We start from the raw sequence: 13588 nt of genomic DNA on the forward strand, positions 1-13588 counted from the left end.
AATCTTTAAAATTTCTGACAACCAAATATATTTTCACCTATCATTTTATTTATTTTATTTTATGCTTTAGAGAGGGAGAGAGAAAAGGGGGTGAGAAGTAGAGGGAAAGAGAGAATCTTAAGCAGGCTCAATGGCCCAGTTCAGAGCCCAATGCAGGGCTCAATCTCACAACCTAGAGATCATGACCGAGCCAGAACCAAGAACTGGATGTTAACCAACTGATCCACCCAGGTACCCCTTAAGCTATCATTTTAATTTCTACTTCTTTGTTATTAATGAGATGAGACCTATCCTCCTTAATATATTATTTATTTCAATTATTTTGGGGAGCCTGATAAAATTCTTCACCTTGTTTTGATTAGGCTATTTATTTATTTATTTATTTATTTATTATTCTCTTAGGAATTTAAAAGTGCTCTCTCTTTACAAGTAAGGCATTCTACTCTGTAGTAGGTATTTGAAACTTCAAATACTTATTTCTAGATAGTTGTTTGTAAATACTCATGGTGCCTTTTCCTATATAATAATTTGATTTTAAGTATTCAAATTATTCAACATCTCAAGAGTAATGACTGATCGTTCCACTCCTCCCTGTTTCTGGACGGACAGGCCTATACCTAGACTAGAGCAACTTGCTTTGAATTAATCCCTACCATCTCATCTCACACATACCCATATATATAATATTTTTTTTCTTAAGCTATTCTTAAACCTCTGTAAAATTCATTTGGAAGACTCATGAGTTTGACAAATAATAACACATCTCCCCAGTCATATTAATATATTCTGATGAGACTTTCTTGCTAACAGAGTAGTTTGGAAAGAAATGGTCTTTATCACAATGAGTTACTTTCCTATCTAAGAATACACATGACTCCATTTATTCATGCCTTTTATTATGCCCTTCAGTAAAGAGTAATACTAATTTTAAAATAAATGAAGTGTTTTTTATAGTCAACAAATATATATAATGCACTGCTTTTTATAAAACTCCAAGTGAAAAAAATCAAATACAGTTAATATATGCTGTTTTAAAATCTATCATAAATTCCGTAATAGTCTTTTCCTTACCTTGATGATTCGATCACCTGTCTGTACCCCAGCCCGCATGGCTGCTCCATCTGTAAGAGAAATTAATTACTTAAAATGTAAATCATTTGCATGTGCCGATAATTTTCTTGAAGGAGAGGCAGTATAGCCAAATGGTTAAAAAACATGTGCCTCTGCCACTCACTAGTTGTGTGACCATGGATTGGTTTTATGTGTTGTTTTTTTTTTTCACTCTAAGCCTCAATATCCCCTGTAAATGGGGATAAAAAATACCTACCTCAAATTACAGCATAAAGAATGTATTCAATATATGTAATAGAATATACTATTACTGTCATTTTGGGAAAAGTAGGTGTTTTGGTGCATATAACCATTTCTTTAATCTGGTCTAAAAATATCTCTGGTGCCAGGAAGAAATAAAATTCTATAAACTTCTATAAAATTCTATAAACTTTGTATTGCTTTTTGATGTATAAAGTTGCTTTATACATCAAAAAGCAACACAAACAAGGAGTCATATAGTTTCTAAAACTAAGGCTGTTTTCTTTCTAGTAAGTACAAAGAAAATCAATTGGGGAGAATTCATGTCTATAAATGACACTAAAGACAATCTAACACAATGGACCATTATGACCTGTATAATGTATGTGATTATTTTATTCTAGGCAATAGACATTAAGTTTTTCTATTCTTAACTCTGCTCCCAAGTGACAAGACTTTTTTTAAAAATGCCTTGCCTTCTTTGACAGACTGTACGAAGACTGGATTGTCTCCACTGACCGTCAGCCCAAATCCATTGTCATCCTTCTGGATGATCACACAACGCTGAACCAGACCTGCACAAGAACCACAGGGTAAAGAGAGAAGAGAAAATGGGAGAGAGAAAAAGACATAATGACATATTAGTAACGAACTGTAAAGAACTATATTCTATCTGGAGAAACACAAGATGGCATGTGAAACCAGTATCACAAACCAGAGAACTAACCCCATAAACAAAACAAATGCAAGAATATCACAAAGCGTCATATATATTGGTTTCTCGCTGGACAGGTAGAGTAGAACTGCTCCAAGATTTAAAAACAGCTATGGCAAAGTAGAACAGATGAAGTATTAGGAGACAGAAGGAAGGCCTGTTTGCATCCTTGCTATTTATTTGTAACATGAAATCCTCCCCACTGCCCTCTGTTTTGAGTGCTCTCACTGGTGTTTAAACCCAAGAAAATCTAACATCTGGGGACATTAGGCTCAAAGCATCCCATGTAAACCCCAGAGAAATCCAATCTCACTCTCAGAAAAAGACTATATAAAGAAAGGAGGTACTTGCAGAGCATGGGCAGTTCTTCTCCCAAAAGGGAGAAAGAACAAGTTCAAAGACAAGAAAGGCATTGGCTCATAGAAAAAATAAAGAGGAGAAAAAAATAGAGAAGATCAAGAAAGAACCTTTGAACTCAACCAATTCTTTCACTCCTTTCACGTACTTACCTGATTTCTACAGGAGAGTTTGTTTTCCTTCTACCAAACGGCAAACAAAAGTAGTCAAGGCAAGGTAAAAGAAAGAGGACCACAACCAAAGGAACAGGAATGTCCCATCACAGAACCCTGATTTGTACCCAGGGCTGTCTGATCACAGATCAAGATCTGAAGATCCTGAACTCTGTGTTAGCCAGAGATTTAATACTTTAGCTTTGCAGGATCTAAGTGTTTCACCAAAAATCAATATATAAAACATGATAAATAATGCAAGTATAGTGATGATTAGAAAATAAAAATTTCTTCAAAATAAAGATTTTTACACAAACAGCATTTTTTATGTAAATGCTTTTAAATAAGTCTGATGTATAAAATGAAGGATATGTTAAAGATTGCATATTAATGAATACATGTATTTCTTGCTGTTAATGAAATGTCACAGGTATGTGAGCCTACTACAAATGAAAGCCTGGAATAAGTGCATCACAGTACAGAAAACACGAACTATGAACCTTATTCATAAGCCTACACAAAAAATTAACTTAAGAAAAATCATGGACCTAAACACAAAGGCTACAACTTTTCTTCATAAGAAAATATAGGAAAAAAAGTCAAGATCTTAGGTAAGCAGAGATCTTTTAGGATGGAAAATGCACCAGCCATAAAAGAAAAAAACTAGGAAATTGTACTCAAAATTTTAAATACACTCTCCTTTAAAGAAACTGATAAGAAAACGAAAAGGCAAGGTACAGAGTGGAAGAAAATATTCATAATACAAATATCTGATAAAGGAGTTGTATCAGATTATATTTAAAAAACAACAACTCTACAGTTCAATAACGGGGGACACATTTTAAAAAGAACAAAAGATTTCAGGGCACCCGGCTGGCTTAGTGAGTAGAGTGTGCCACTCTTGATCCTGGGGTTGTGAGTTTGAGCTCTATGTGGGCATAAAGATTATTTAAAAATAAATTAAAAAAAAAAAAGAACAAAAGATCTGAATAAACACAGAACAAATAAAGATACCCAAATGGCCAAAAAGCACATGCAAGGATGCTCAACAACTGCAGTCATCAGGAAAATGAAAACTAAAGCCACAATGAGATACACTAACTTGAATGGCTAAAAATAAAAAGACTGATAGTACCAAATGCTGGACAAGGATGTGGAACAACTGGAACTCTCACGCATTGCTGGTAAGAGTGTAAAACCATACAAACACTTTGGAAAACAGTTTAGAAATTTCTTATAAATGTAAGTATACATTTACACATGACCCAGCAATTTCACTCCCAAGAGAAATGAAAACGCATGTCCGCATAACGGTTGGTACACAAATACTTATGGTAGTTTTGTTCCTCAGAGCCAAAAACTAGAAACAACTCTAAGATCTATCAACGGATGAACAGATAAACTGTCATACATCCATTATAATAAAATATTACTTAGCAAGGGAAAAAAAGGAATAACTAACACATGCAACAAACATGGATGAATCACAAAAACATCATGCTAATAAGCAAAAGAAAGCAGATACAAAACAGAGTACATACTATATGATTCCAGTGGAGAACAGGCAAAACTAAAGGATAGTAACAAAAAGCAGATTAGTGGTTGCCTAGGGACAAGGGGAGGAAGGGTGAGGATGACCACAAAGAGACATAAAGGAACTTTCTGGGGTGATGGAAATGTTCTTTATCTTAATTAAGGTAACGGTTACATGAGTGCATTCCTCTGTCAAAACTCATCCAACTGCACCCTTAAAAGGACAGCTTATTTTATGTAAGTTGTACCTAAGAAAGTTGACCTTCCACATCAACACATCACATCAATTAGTAACCTTCAATTCTAGAGACTACTAAACACCAAACAGTATTTGAATTAGCAAATTGACCACACCCACAAAATAGTACATTGTAATGAGGGCAGAGGAAAGACAATCTAAACCTCACAGAATTCAGTCTTTGACTTGCATCCTTCAAGTAATTGGGGAAAACTATAATTAGAATAGATATAATACATAAAATCAAGGAGGAAGCATTCTTCATAAATTCCTGGTACATAATACAATAAATATAAGAATTAGAGACCCAGAATTAGAGACTCAGAATAGAATAAGGACAATGTTTTACCAAAATCTTTTAAAATCCACATTCAGTTTTAGAAACAAACATTTGATGATCTCCTTTACAATTATTTAAAGTTTCAAAATAAGATACTGTGACTTCAACATAAAAATCAAGATACTTGTAACATAATATATGTATTTCCCATACTATATCCTTCTCCCATCCCACTTCCTATGCTGAATGAAAATCAGTGAATTAGAGGTTTCTAATGTCGGGGTTTGCTGTGTTAAGCCACTAGGCTTCTTAAATAGACTATTTTTCTGATCCCTGTAAATAAGAAGATGCTTGTAAAAAATGAGGGAGGCAGAGTGGGCAGTAAGAGTTTGCTATGTTTTGGAGCACCTGGGTGGCTCAGTGAGTTGAGTGTCTGACTCTTGATTTTGGCTCCAGTCATGATCTTGGGGTTGTGAGATCAAGCCCCATGTCAGGCCCACATTCTGTGGGGAGTCTGCTCAAGATTCTCTTTCTCTCTCTTCCTTTGCACTCCCCTCACTTATGCATGCTGTACATTTGTGTATTTCACTTGAATATAATATATATTAAGTATTTAGCTTAATCCCTGATAAATACAAATAAAGATTCATAAGTGTTAAGTATTTTATTATGATTAGGGGTACACTGCCTTTGGATTTACCTGCTCAGAAATATATTACTCATCTAACCACGCCATCAATTAAAAAATCAATTAAAAACACTTTTATGTTAGGGATGCCTGAGTGGCTCAGTTGTTGAGCATCTGCCTCTGGCTCAGGTCATGATCCCAGGGTCCTGGGATTGAGTCCTACATCGGCTCCCCCTCGAGGAGCCTGCTTCTCCCTCTGCCTTTGTCTCTGCCTCTCTCTGTGTGTCTCTCATGAATAAATAAAATCTTTGAGAAAAAAAAAAAAAACTTTTATGTTAAACTCCTATTGTTACTGCAAAGTAAAAAGATGAATCCTCATTTACGTCTTTGTCTAAATTTTTTTTGTTTTGTTTTGTTTTTTGTTTTGTTTTAACAAACAAGCAAATTAGTTTTGGATGGGGAAGGAACAGAGAAGGGAAATATTATGGAGCAGGGCTTCTTCTAAGAAGGCAACTTTAGAATATAGGAGACAGCAAGAAGGTATGAAGAAAGAAATCACCTTCTCTTATAAGCTTTTCCTAAATACCCAGACCAGGTTAGGTCCCCCCAGCCCGGCAGTGCCCTCTATTTACTCCCCTACTATCATTATCATTCACAATTTAAAAAAAAAAATTTATTGGAGTTCAATTTGCCAACATATAATGTAACACCCAGTGCTCATCCTGCCAAGTGCCCCCCTCAGTGCCCATCACTCACTCACCCCAACCCCCCCCCCGCCCACTTCCCCTTCCACTACCCCTTGTTCATTTCCCAGAGTTAGGTGTCTCTCATGTTTTGTCACCCTCACTGATATTTTCACTCATTATCACTCACAATTGATACCTATTGTTTTTATCCACTCACTAGATGATATGCTTCAAGAATGTAGGGGCTCTGTCCTCATTTACAATTTCAGGAACTGGCAAATGTTTAGACACCAAAGGAAAATTTTTAAAATTGCTTGTAAATTAATAAAAATGGGAAAAAGCCAAGAGTCTAGAGACGGATGGAAGCTCAGAGAGGGAGGTCATTATGAGAAAAATATCACAGAAGTCAATTTTAGCAAATATGCCCTAGGACCTAATAAACTGCTAAAAATTGAGTAAATGTAGTAGGATTACCTCAAAATACTGCAAACCTGTTTTCCATAATTCAAAATTGCCCAGCCTGATAACTTTCCCTCTTAACTCTACATCAAAAGGAGATGAGGCCAAAGAAAAGGAGGAAACAGAGAAAGTGCTATGTGTATATACTATTCGTGTTTCTCGTCTCAACCCCACTATAGTGTCCATTTATTATTATTCTATCTGCTAATCTGAGAATCTGATGTACTTTAACATATAAGAATCACTAGAACAATACAAAAGGAAAACATGCCTTACATATACAGCCAATTCAGAATCTACATATTTCAAATTAATGATACTATTTTGTAGTAGGAATCTATGCCATGTGCATCAACTTGGAATTGCAGTTATAATTAAGTAAAAACTAAGCTGTCATGCCATTCAAAATTCAGAAATCCAGTCTTTCAAATGCTTAGATCTATTATGTTCCTTCCCATTCAAAATAAAATAAAATGTTTTTTTTTTCCTTGAGAGAAATGTTCTACTTGTTATAGACCACAAGGTGTTTTAACCCATCACAGAGGATAAATTCCACCTTTCACACCCTTAACACTGGAATCACCAATACTTCACATTGAAATCATGGATACACCAACAAGACTAAATTAACACATCGCTGAAATGTTCTTTTTGACAAACAAAAAACTACTTTTTTGTTTTAGCAAATCTGCACTGAACAACTGTCTACCAGTTATTTAACACTGCAGTTTGTGAGGAATACAAAACTACTAAACATCTTTGCCCTTGAAGAATTTAAAATCTTGGCAGGAAAGGACCACAGAGACACAGGGAATGTCTATGACAATGGCAATATCTAATGAAAAATCAGAGTATAGGACAGATAACAGGCTTTATATGTTTTATGAAAGAAGATAAAGTGAAAAGTAAAGCCCTACCTAACTCCAAAAATAGCCATTTTCACATTTTATTAATTAAAACCAACCATGCAGCCAACACTTTCCATCATTTTCACTTTTCCTGGTTTTTACACACATGTATAGTCTACGATTTGTTTGTTGGCTTTGCTAGATCACTTATTGTCTGTTAGAATTACCATACAATGTGTTTACCTCTGAATATGAGTTTTTATAAGGTCACAAATCACTTTAATGTGAGCTGTATCCAAGCACTATGTGTGAAGACAGGCAGAGTATCCAACAAATGAGATAATGATAAGGAACAACCTCTCCTAAAACTTGGTCATGGTAATATTTCTCCATTCTCATTGTTCTTAGTGCCATAGGAGTTTTTTTTTTTTTTTTTTTTCACAACTGTCTACTTTGTAAGGGCATATGGAGTATTGGTAACTGCATATCTCATGTAATTACCAAAATCTATTAAAATTCTTTTGTGTTAGACTGTGAACTTCTAGAAAGCAGGTGCAGATCCTATCATCTTTGTCTCTCTATCCCTTGTCATAGTGCCTGACACACAAGAGGTACTGAATGAATATTTACTAAGTAAAATTTGAGTTTATTTTATATACAGGAAATTTTAATCATACTCAATTACTTCTTAGGAAAAAGTAAAATCATTGTCCTGAAAACCATGCAAAGTAGAGAAATACTTTCAGGACACTAACCTACTGCCCTGCCTAATTTCTAACTAAAACAATCTGATTCTTCTACCCTAAAAAAACTCCTCTAGTTAAAAATACATTTTTTCTTTATTTCCTGTCTTTTAAGGATTATGCTATTTCACCTGGAAGCTAATAATAGATATCATGCTTCATATCATTGGTGAAGTAAAAATGTTCTATAAAAGTTTATATAAATACTATCCTTTCCTAAATTTTATATTCTCTTTCTAACAAAGGACATTTCTTTTCCTTGTTATGACAGTGTGGTATTTGAAACCAACATAAAATGACTGTTTTTTATTCAAAAGATAATTACCAAGGATGGTATTTTGAAAGTGAAAGAAATTAAGCCTTTGTAAAGCTTTGGAGTGGGGAGAAGAAGTCATAAAAAGGTACTTTGAAAAAGAGGAGAAAATACTCTCAGAATTCACTATGATACATTCCTGGGAAAAAACAAACAAACAAAACAAAACAACAGCGACAGTACCAAAAAGCAAATTCCTGAAAATGGAAGGTTAAATACACAGGGCAGCATACTGAACCTTCCCTACTACATTCATTCTAGTGAAAGCACACTAGTCATTCTTCACCTTTGATTTTATTACATGACCAAACTTCTCAAAGTCTCACCTCTCAAGAATTAGCTTCAGGGAAGGGTGTGGAAAAAGACCATGTGCAACCTCATAAAAACAGCTCATTTTTAAACTGCTGCCAGACATACATGTTTTATGAGTAAGACCTCAGATAATCCTTTGATTAAGAAGCTTCTGGATTCTAAATGTACAATGCTGCCAAGCAAGAGGAAGCTTTAACTTCCAAGTGGGCTGATTTCATCCTTTTAGACTATTACCAGCAGCAAGTCTCTTTTCTAAGTTACATTTTCTTATACCTTAAAATCTTTCTGAAGAGAAGAAAAATCCAATCAAGATGAGTCAACATTGTATTCTATTAGTTCTCCTTACTAAAATGCTTCACTCTAATATCAATAATCATTCATTCAAAATTCATTTAACGAGAGCCTCTGCTGTGTCAGGCATTGTGGGAGATGCAAAGATGGGTAGAAACACAAATAACTAGATACAAAGCAGGATGTCAGAGGTCAGACAACAGAGAAGGGGGCAAACCTAGGAAAGTCCTGTGTTGGAGGCAGTATTTGAACTGGGCCTTGTAGGATGGGGAGTTATAGGGGGTAAGCCATTCAAGACAATGGGAATGGCATGAGCAAAGAAAGAACCCCCAAGCCATATTTGGAAAGGGAAAATGTGGAGGAGCGGCTGGTGCCTTTAGGTAAATGGTAGTAGAAGTAATAGGAGTGGATTAAGAGAGAATGATAAACCAGAAACAAATTATAGCACAACTTAATTAACCATTTGTACTTGCCTCATAAGTGAATGACCAAATCCTTACTTTAATAAAATATATCTAATGGAGAAAGGGAAGGGAATCACTGTGAAATTAAAGTGAAAGAAAGTGGTAGAATCAATGGTGCCTGGCAAACCGCTGAGGACAGGGAAAGGCAGTAGTCAGAGAAAACTTTAAGAAACCAAGACAAGGGGAATGGCAGAAAGGCAGTGCCATGAAAAGAATGGTGGGAATCATGAGAAAGATGGATTTCTAGCCACAGGGAAAAATGATGAATTTCACACTGGTCATTCTGAATTTGAAAGATGGTTAGGGTGGAAGTATTCAGTAAACAGTTAAAAATATAAGACTGGAAACAGCAGAAGAGATCAAGGACAGAAACGCAGGCCATGCCTCCATCTATAAAAGGGGAAAAGCAGCCAAGTACAGAAAAGACAAAACAGTTGCAGAGAGAAAAGAACCAGATTGATGTAATATTACAGGAGCCAAAAAAGGGCATCAGCATTGCCAATCTGTTCAGAGGAAGGTGAGAACTGAGAAAAAGTTAACAGATTTCAAGCAGGATCTTTTGATTCACCTTCCAGATAGCATGTGTTCAGAAGTCAGACTTCAAGAGGTTAAGAGGCGAGGGATCTATGAGGACTTAGAAGGTTCATGCTGCAGAATGCTCTCTGCCAGGCTGAAGAAAGCAGAAAGAGCTTGATGACTTTCACCTTTATACATCTGAGAAAACTGAATTGAAAAAAGGTAAGATTTTTTAAAAAATATATTCTGAAGGAATATATTCCAGAAAACCAGGAATGTGCAAGTATTAGCAGTTTGCTTCTGCCATGGACTGCTATTTACGCCCCCTTCCAAATTTACACACTGAACCTTAACCCCTAATATTAACGTAATGGTATTTGGAGGCAGGGCTTTAGGGAGGTAATTAGAATTAGATGAGGTCATAAGAGTGGGGCCTCCCCCTTGGGACACCCAGGTGGCTCAGTGGTTGAGCATCTGCCTTTGGCTCAGGGCATAATCCTGGAGTCCTGGGATGGAGTCCCACATCGGGCTCCCTGTAGGGGGCCTGCTTCTCCCTCTGCCTGTGTCTCTGCCTCTCTCTCTGTGTCCCTCAAGAATAAATATCTAAAATGTTTTTTAAAAAATTGAAAAAAAGAATGGGGCCCTCATGATGCGGTTAGTGTCCTTTTATAAGAAGAGACACCAGAAAGACTTCTCTCTCTACATGTACTTGCACCAAAGAAGGACGATGTGAGCACAAAGCAAAAAGGTAGCTGTCTGCAAGCCAGGAAAGAGCTCTCACCAGAACCTGGCACCCTGATCTCATCTTTCTACCCTCTAAAAGTGAGAGAAAATACATTCTGTTATTTAAGCCAAGTCTCTGGTATTTTGTTATAAGAACCCCAGCAGATTAAAACAGTTTCAAAAAGACATAGCTTTTTTGTACATAATACTATCAGCTAGAATCTCTTCATGAATCTAAGACAGAAGGCAGGAAAAGGCTGCAGTCAAACTCCAAATTCCCTCGCTAACTCTCTCCTATTCCACAAAAGTCCACAAAATTTCTCCATTATGATTTTCATGAAAAAAATAGAAAATTAAGTATAATTAAAATTGTAGATCAGAAACATGATCTGCAGGTGATCAACAGATTCCAAAAGGTATAGAGGGAAAAATAAAGAGAAATGGAATAAATACTGATCTACTGCACTGGGCAGAAACTTAACAGAAGAACAACACAAAACAGACACTTGGTTTTCTTTTAAAATGAGCAAAGTAAATGTATCTCATAAAACAGCTCTAAAAACAGCTAGGAAGATTCAAAATAAATCATTTGTAAGTGAAGAACTAGCATTTATCTAAATATTGAGCTAGTGAATTTGACCCCAAGATGATGTAAAATCTCAAGTCAGAAACGGGCTTGTTAAGAGATCCTACACTAAAGCAATGTCAGCACTATGACTCTATTCAATCATAATCCATTATTTCTAAGCTTTTTTTTTTTTTTTTACTCCCTAGAGATTGTTTTTCTTCTCTGTTAACTAGTCTGAGGAAATCTATTCACACAGGTGATAAAATATTTGTAATGTCAAAGAGATTTCAGTGTGCATGCTAACTCTGTTCTGATCAAGTCATCCCTTTTATAAGTGCTTTTTAAGGACTCATGAGCTTCCAAAAAAGGTATTTCGAGGGTTTACAAGAAACAAACATACGAAGAAACCACACCTTATTTCCCCATTTACCACTTAAAATGTTTCTATTACTAACAAGTGAATGGCATGTCTGAACTAGTGTTAATATTCCTATCACCGAAATATTAACATCCAAATCAAACAGCAAGCTTTTGCATACATACCTATCATCCTATCATCCAAAGCAAACATCCTGGCATCCAAAGCAAACAGCAAGCTTTTGCATACATACCACATATCTAGGAAAATGGTGGGGGAGGTGAAATATAACATTGCAAAGGCTACTGGAAAAGAAGGGAGCCATAAAGATAGTGTTCACATTCCTAAGGAGAGAATAAACCATAGGAAGCTCTTTATATAGAACAGAAAGACAGAGTCTTGAGAAATCCAGAAGCTATTTCTTACTTACGAGGAGCCAAGTACTTTGGAAGGAAGAAAACACAAACTTGCCATGCCATACAGCATGGTACACATTTCGTCTTGAGCTACTGTAAAAGGTTTGACTACACAGAAAAAGGCACTGGCCACAAAAACCAAAGCAGAGAACTATATTTATTTAACACAGAAGCATTTGCTGGTTTAAAACCAAACACCAAGGTCTCATAATATTAAAAAAATATGTGATACTATGGGCTCAAGTGTCAGGAGATATAAATTATAAAATGTCTTCAAGTAGGGGGAGGGGTGCTTTCATGTATTTTTTTCCTTTCATGTATGTCAGGCTAGGAAATAGCTACATCTGGGGAAACTTCCATTTGGTAGAATTTTGGCTCTTTTAGAGAAGACCTGATTTTCCTTTGAGGCCAAATTTGGAATCTTTTTAAAATGAAATAACTTATTAGTCTCTCAGAGATGATTTTAGAAGTCATGGTTCCAAGCAGTGCTTCTCCTATTCGCTTTTCTCAAAGCACTAATTGGATGCCAAAACAAGGGAAGAGGGCAGGTGAAACTGTGCAAAGGAAAGAGAAAAATATGTATGAACGTCACAAACATGGTTTATATTATCTTTGGGAGACAGAACACAGTCTAGAAATATTAGTGTTTCAATCATCTGTTGCCAAAGTTAACTGTTCAGATTAAACCTGCTCTTTGTGAAAATTATTCTGAAGAGGTATCATTTTAACATCTTCCCATTCAGAATAAGCTTCAGGGAAACTTCTGAAAGGCAAAAACAAACTCTGGAAGCCACAGAAATAAAATACTAAGATATTTCTGCTATTGTATATAAATCATATACAAACAGCATTTCCAGGCGGTAAGGCCAATAAAGAGAAACAAAGAAAAAAATCCAATAAAAATTCCAATGAAACGCTAACACCTCTAAGTCACACCAGTGCTACACTTAGAGGGAAAGACCGGTCGCCATAAAATCCTACATGACCCAAACTTGGCAAATGGGACACGAGAAGAAGATGACAAGAATTCAAAGCCCACCTATGTTATGTGAAGGAGCCCAACTCAAACATATGAGACATCATCACTTTCCCATCATAGGCAAGATGAAAGAGAAGATGGGTCATGTGGCCTACTCTTACTCTACGATGTTAGTTTCTAGCAACCTTCAGTTCCCCAGCTGCAGCCACAGTAAAACCCCAGGCTCCCTTTCCCTGCCATGCCATGCAGAGCAGACACAAGGAAGGCTGCAGTTATTAAAAAAACAAAAAACAAAAAACAAAAAAACAAAACAAAAAACAGCATGAAGCAAGCTCCAAAGGTGCAAGGCTGAATTGGCTACATTAGCTTACCATATATCTCGGATCTACTCTCCTCTGAACTAGACTTTGTCTTCTTGGAGGAGCTATCTGCACAGGAGCGGGAGAAAAGGAGAGAGATATAGAAAATATGGAGACCAATGTAAGGGGAAAAAAAATTCATGGGGGGGAAAAAGAATGAATCATGATCAAGTTAAATCGTGCAAACACAAAGTATGAACATCACAGGTGATAGCACTTAGAACAGTCACGAACAGCACAAGTAATGACATACTTTAAAGATTTATCGAAGAAAAGACAGTGCAATAAAAATATGTTCAAACAAAACAACACGTGAATAGTCTACAAAATATATCGTCT

General features: G+C 36.0%; 1 protein-coding gene across 10 annotated transcripts in view; it reads right to left on the minus strand.

Moving 5' to 3' along the window:
* ARHGEF12 (Rho guanine nucleotide exchange factor 12) overlaps nt 1-13588 on the minus strand; it is a 151101-nt gene that overhangs the window by 62587 nt on the left and 74926 nt on the right. For 7 of the 10 annotated variants that reach the window (XM_049109866.1, XM_025465217.3, XM_025465214.3 and 4 more), the window contains exons 4-6: nt 13262-13318; nt 1788-1886; nt 1072-1121 (exon numbers count right to left, since the gene is read on the minus strand). In XM_049109866.1, coding sequence (XP_048965823.1) covers nt 1072-1110 — 39 coding nt within the window. In that variant the 5' untranslated portion in view covers nt 1111-1121; nt 1788-1886; nt 13262-13318. The remainder of the gene's footprint in view (nt 1-1071; nt 1122-1787; nt 1887-13261; nt 13319-13588) is intronic. The other 3 variants (XM_049109869.1, XM_025465215.3, XM_049109870.1) reach the window with 1 other exon arrangement.

This window comes from Canis lupus, chromosome 5 (genome assembly GCF_003254725.2).
Source record: "Canis lupus dingo isolate Sandy chromosome 5, ASM325472v2, whole genome shotgun sequence".
Taxonomy (NCBI): Eukaryota; Metazoa; Chordata; class Mammalia; order Carnivora; family Canidae; genus Canis; species Canis lupus.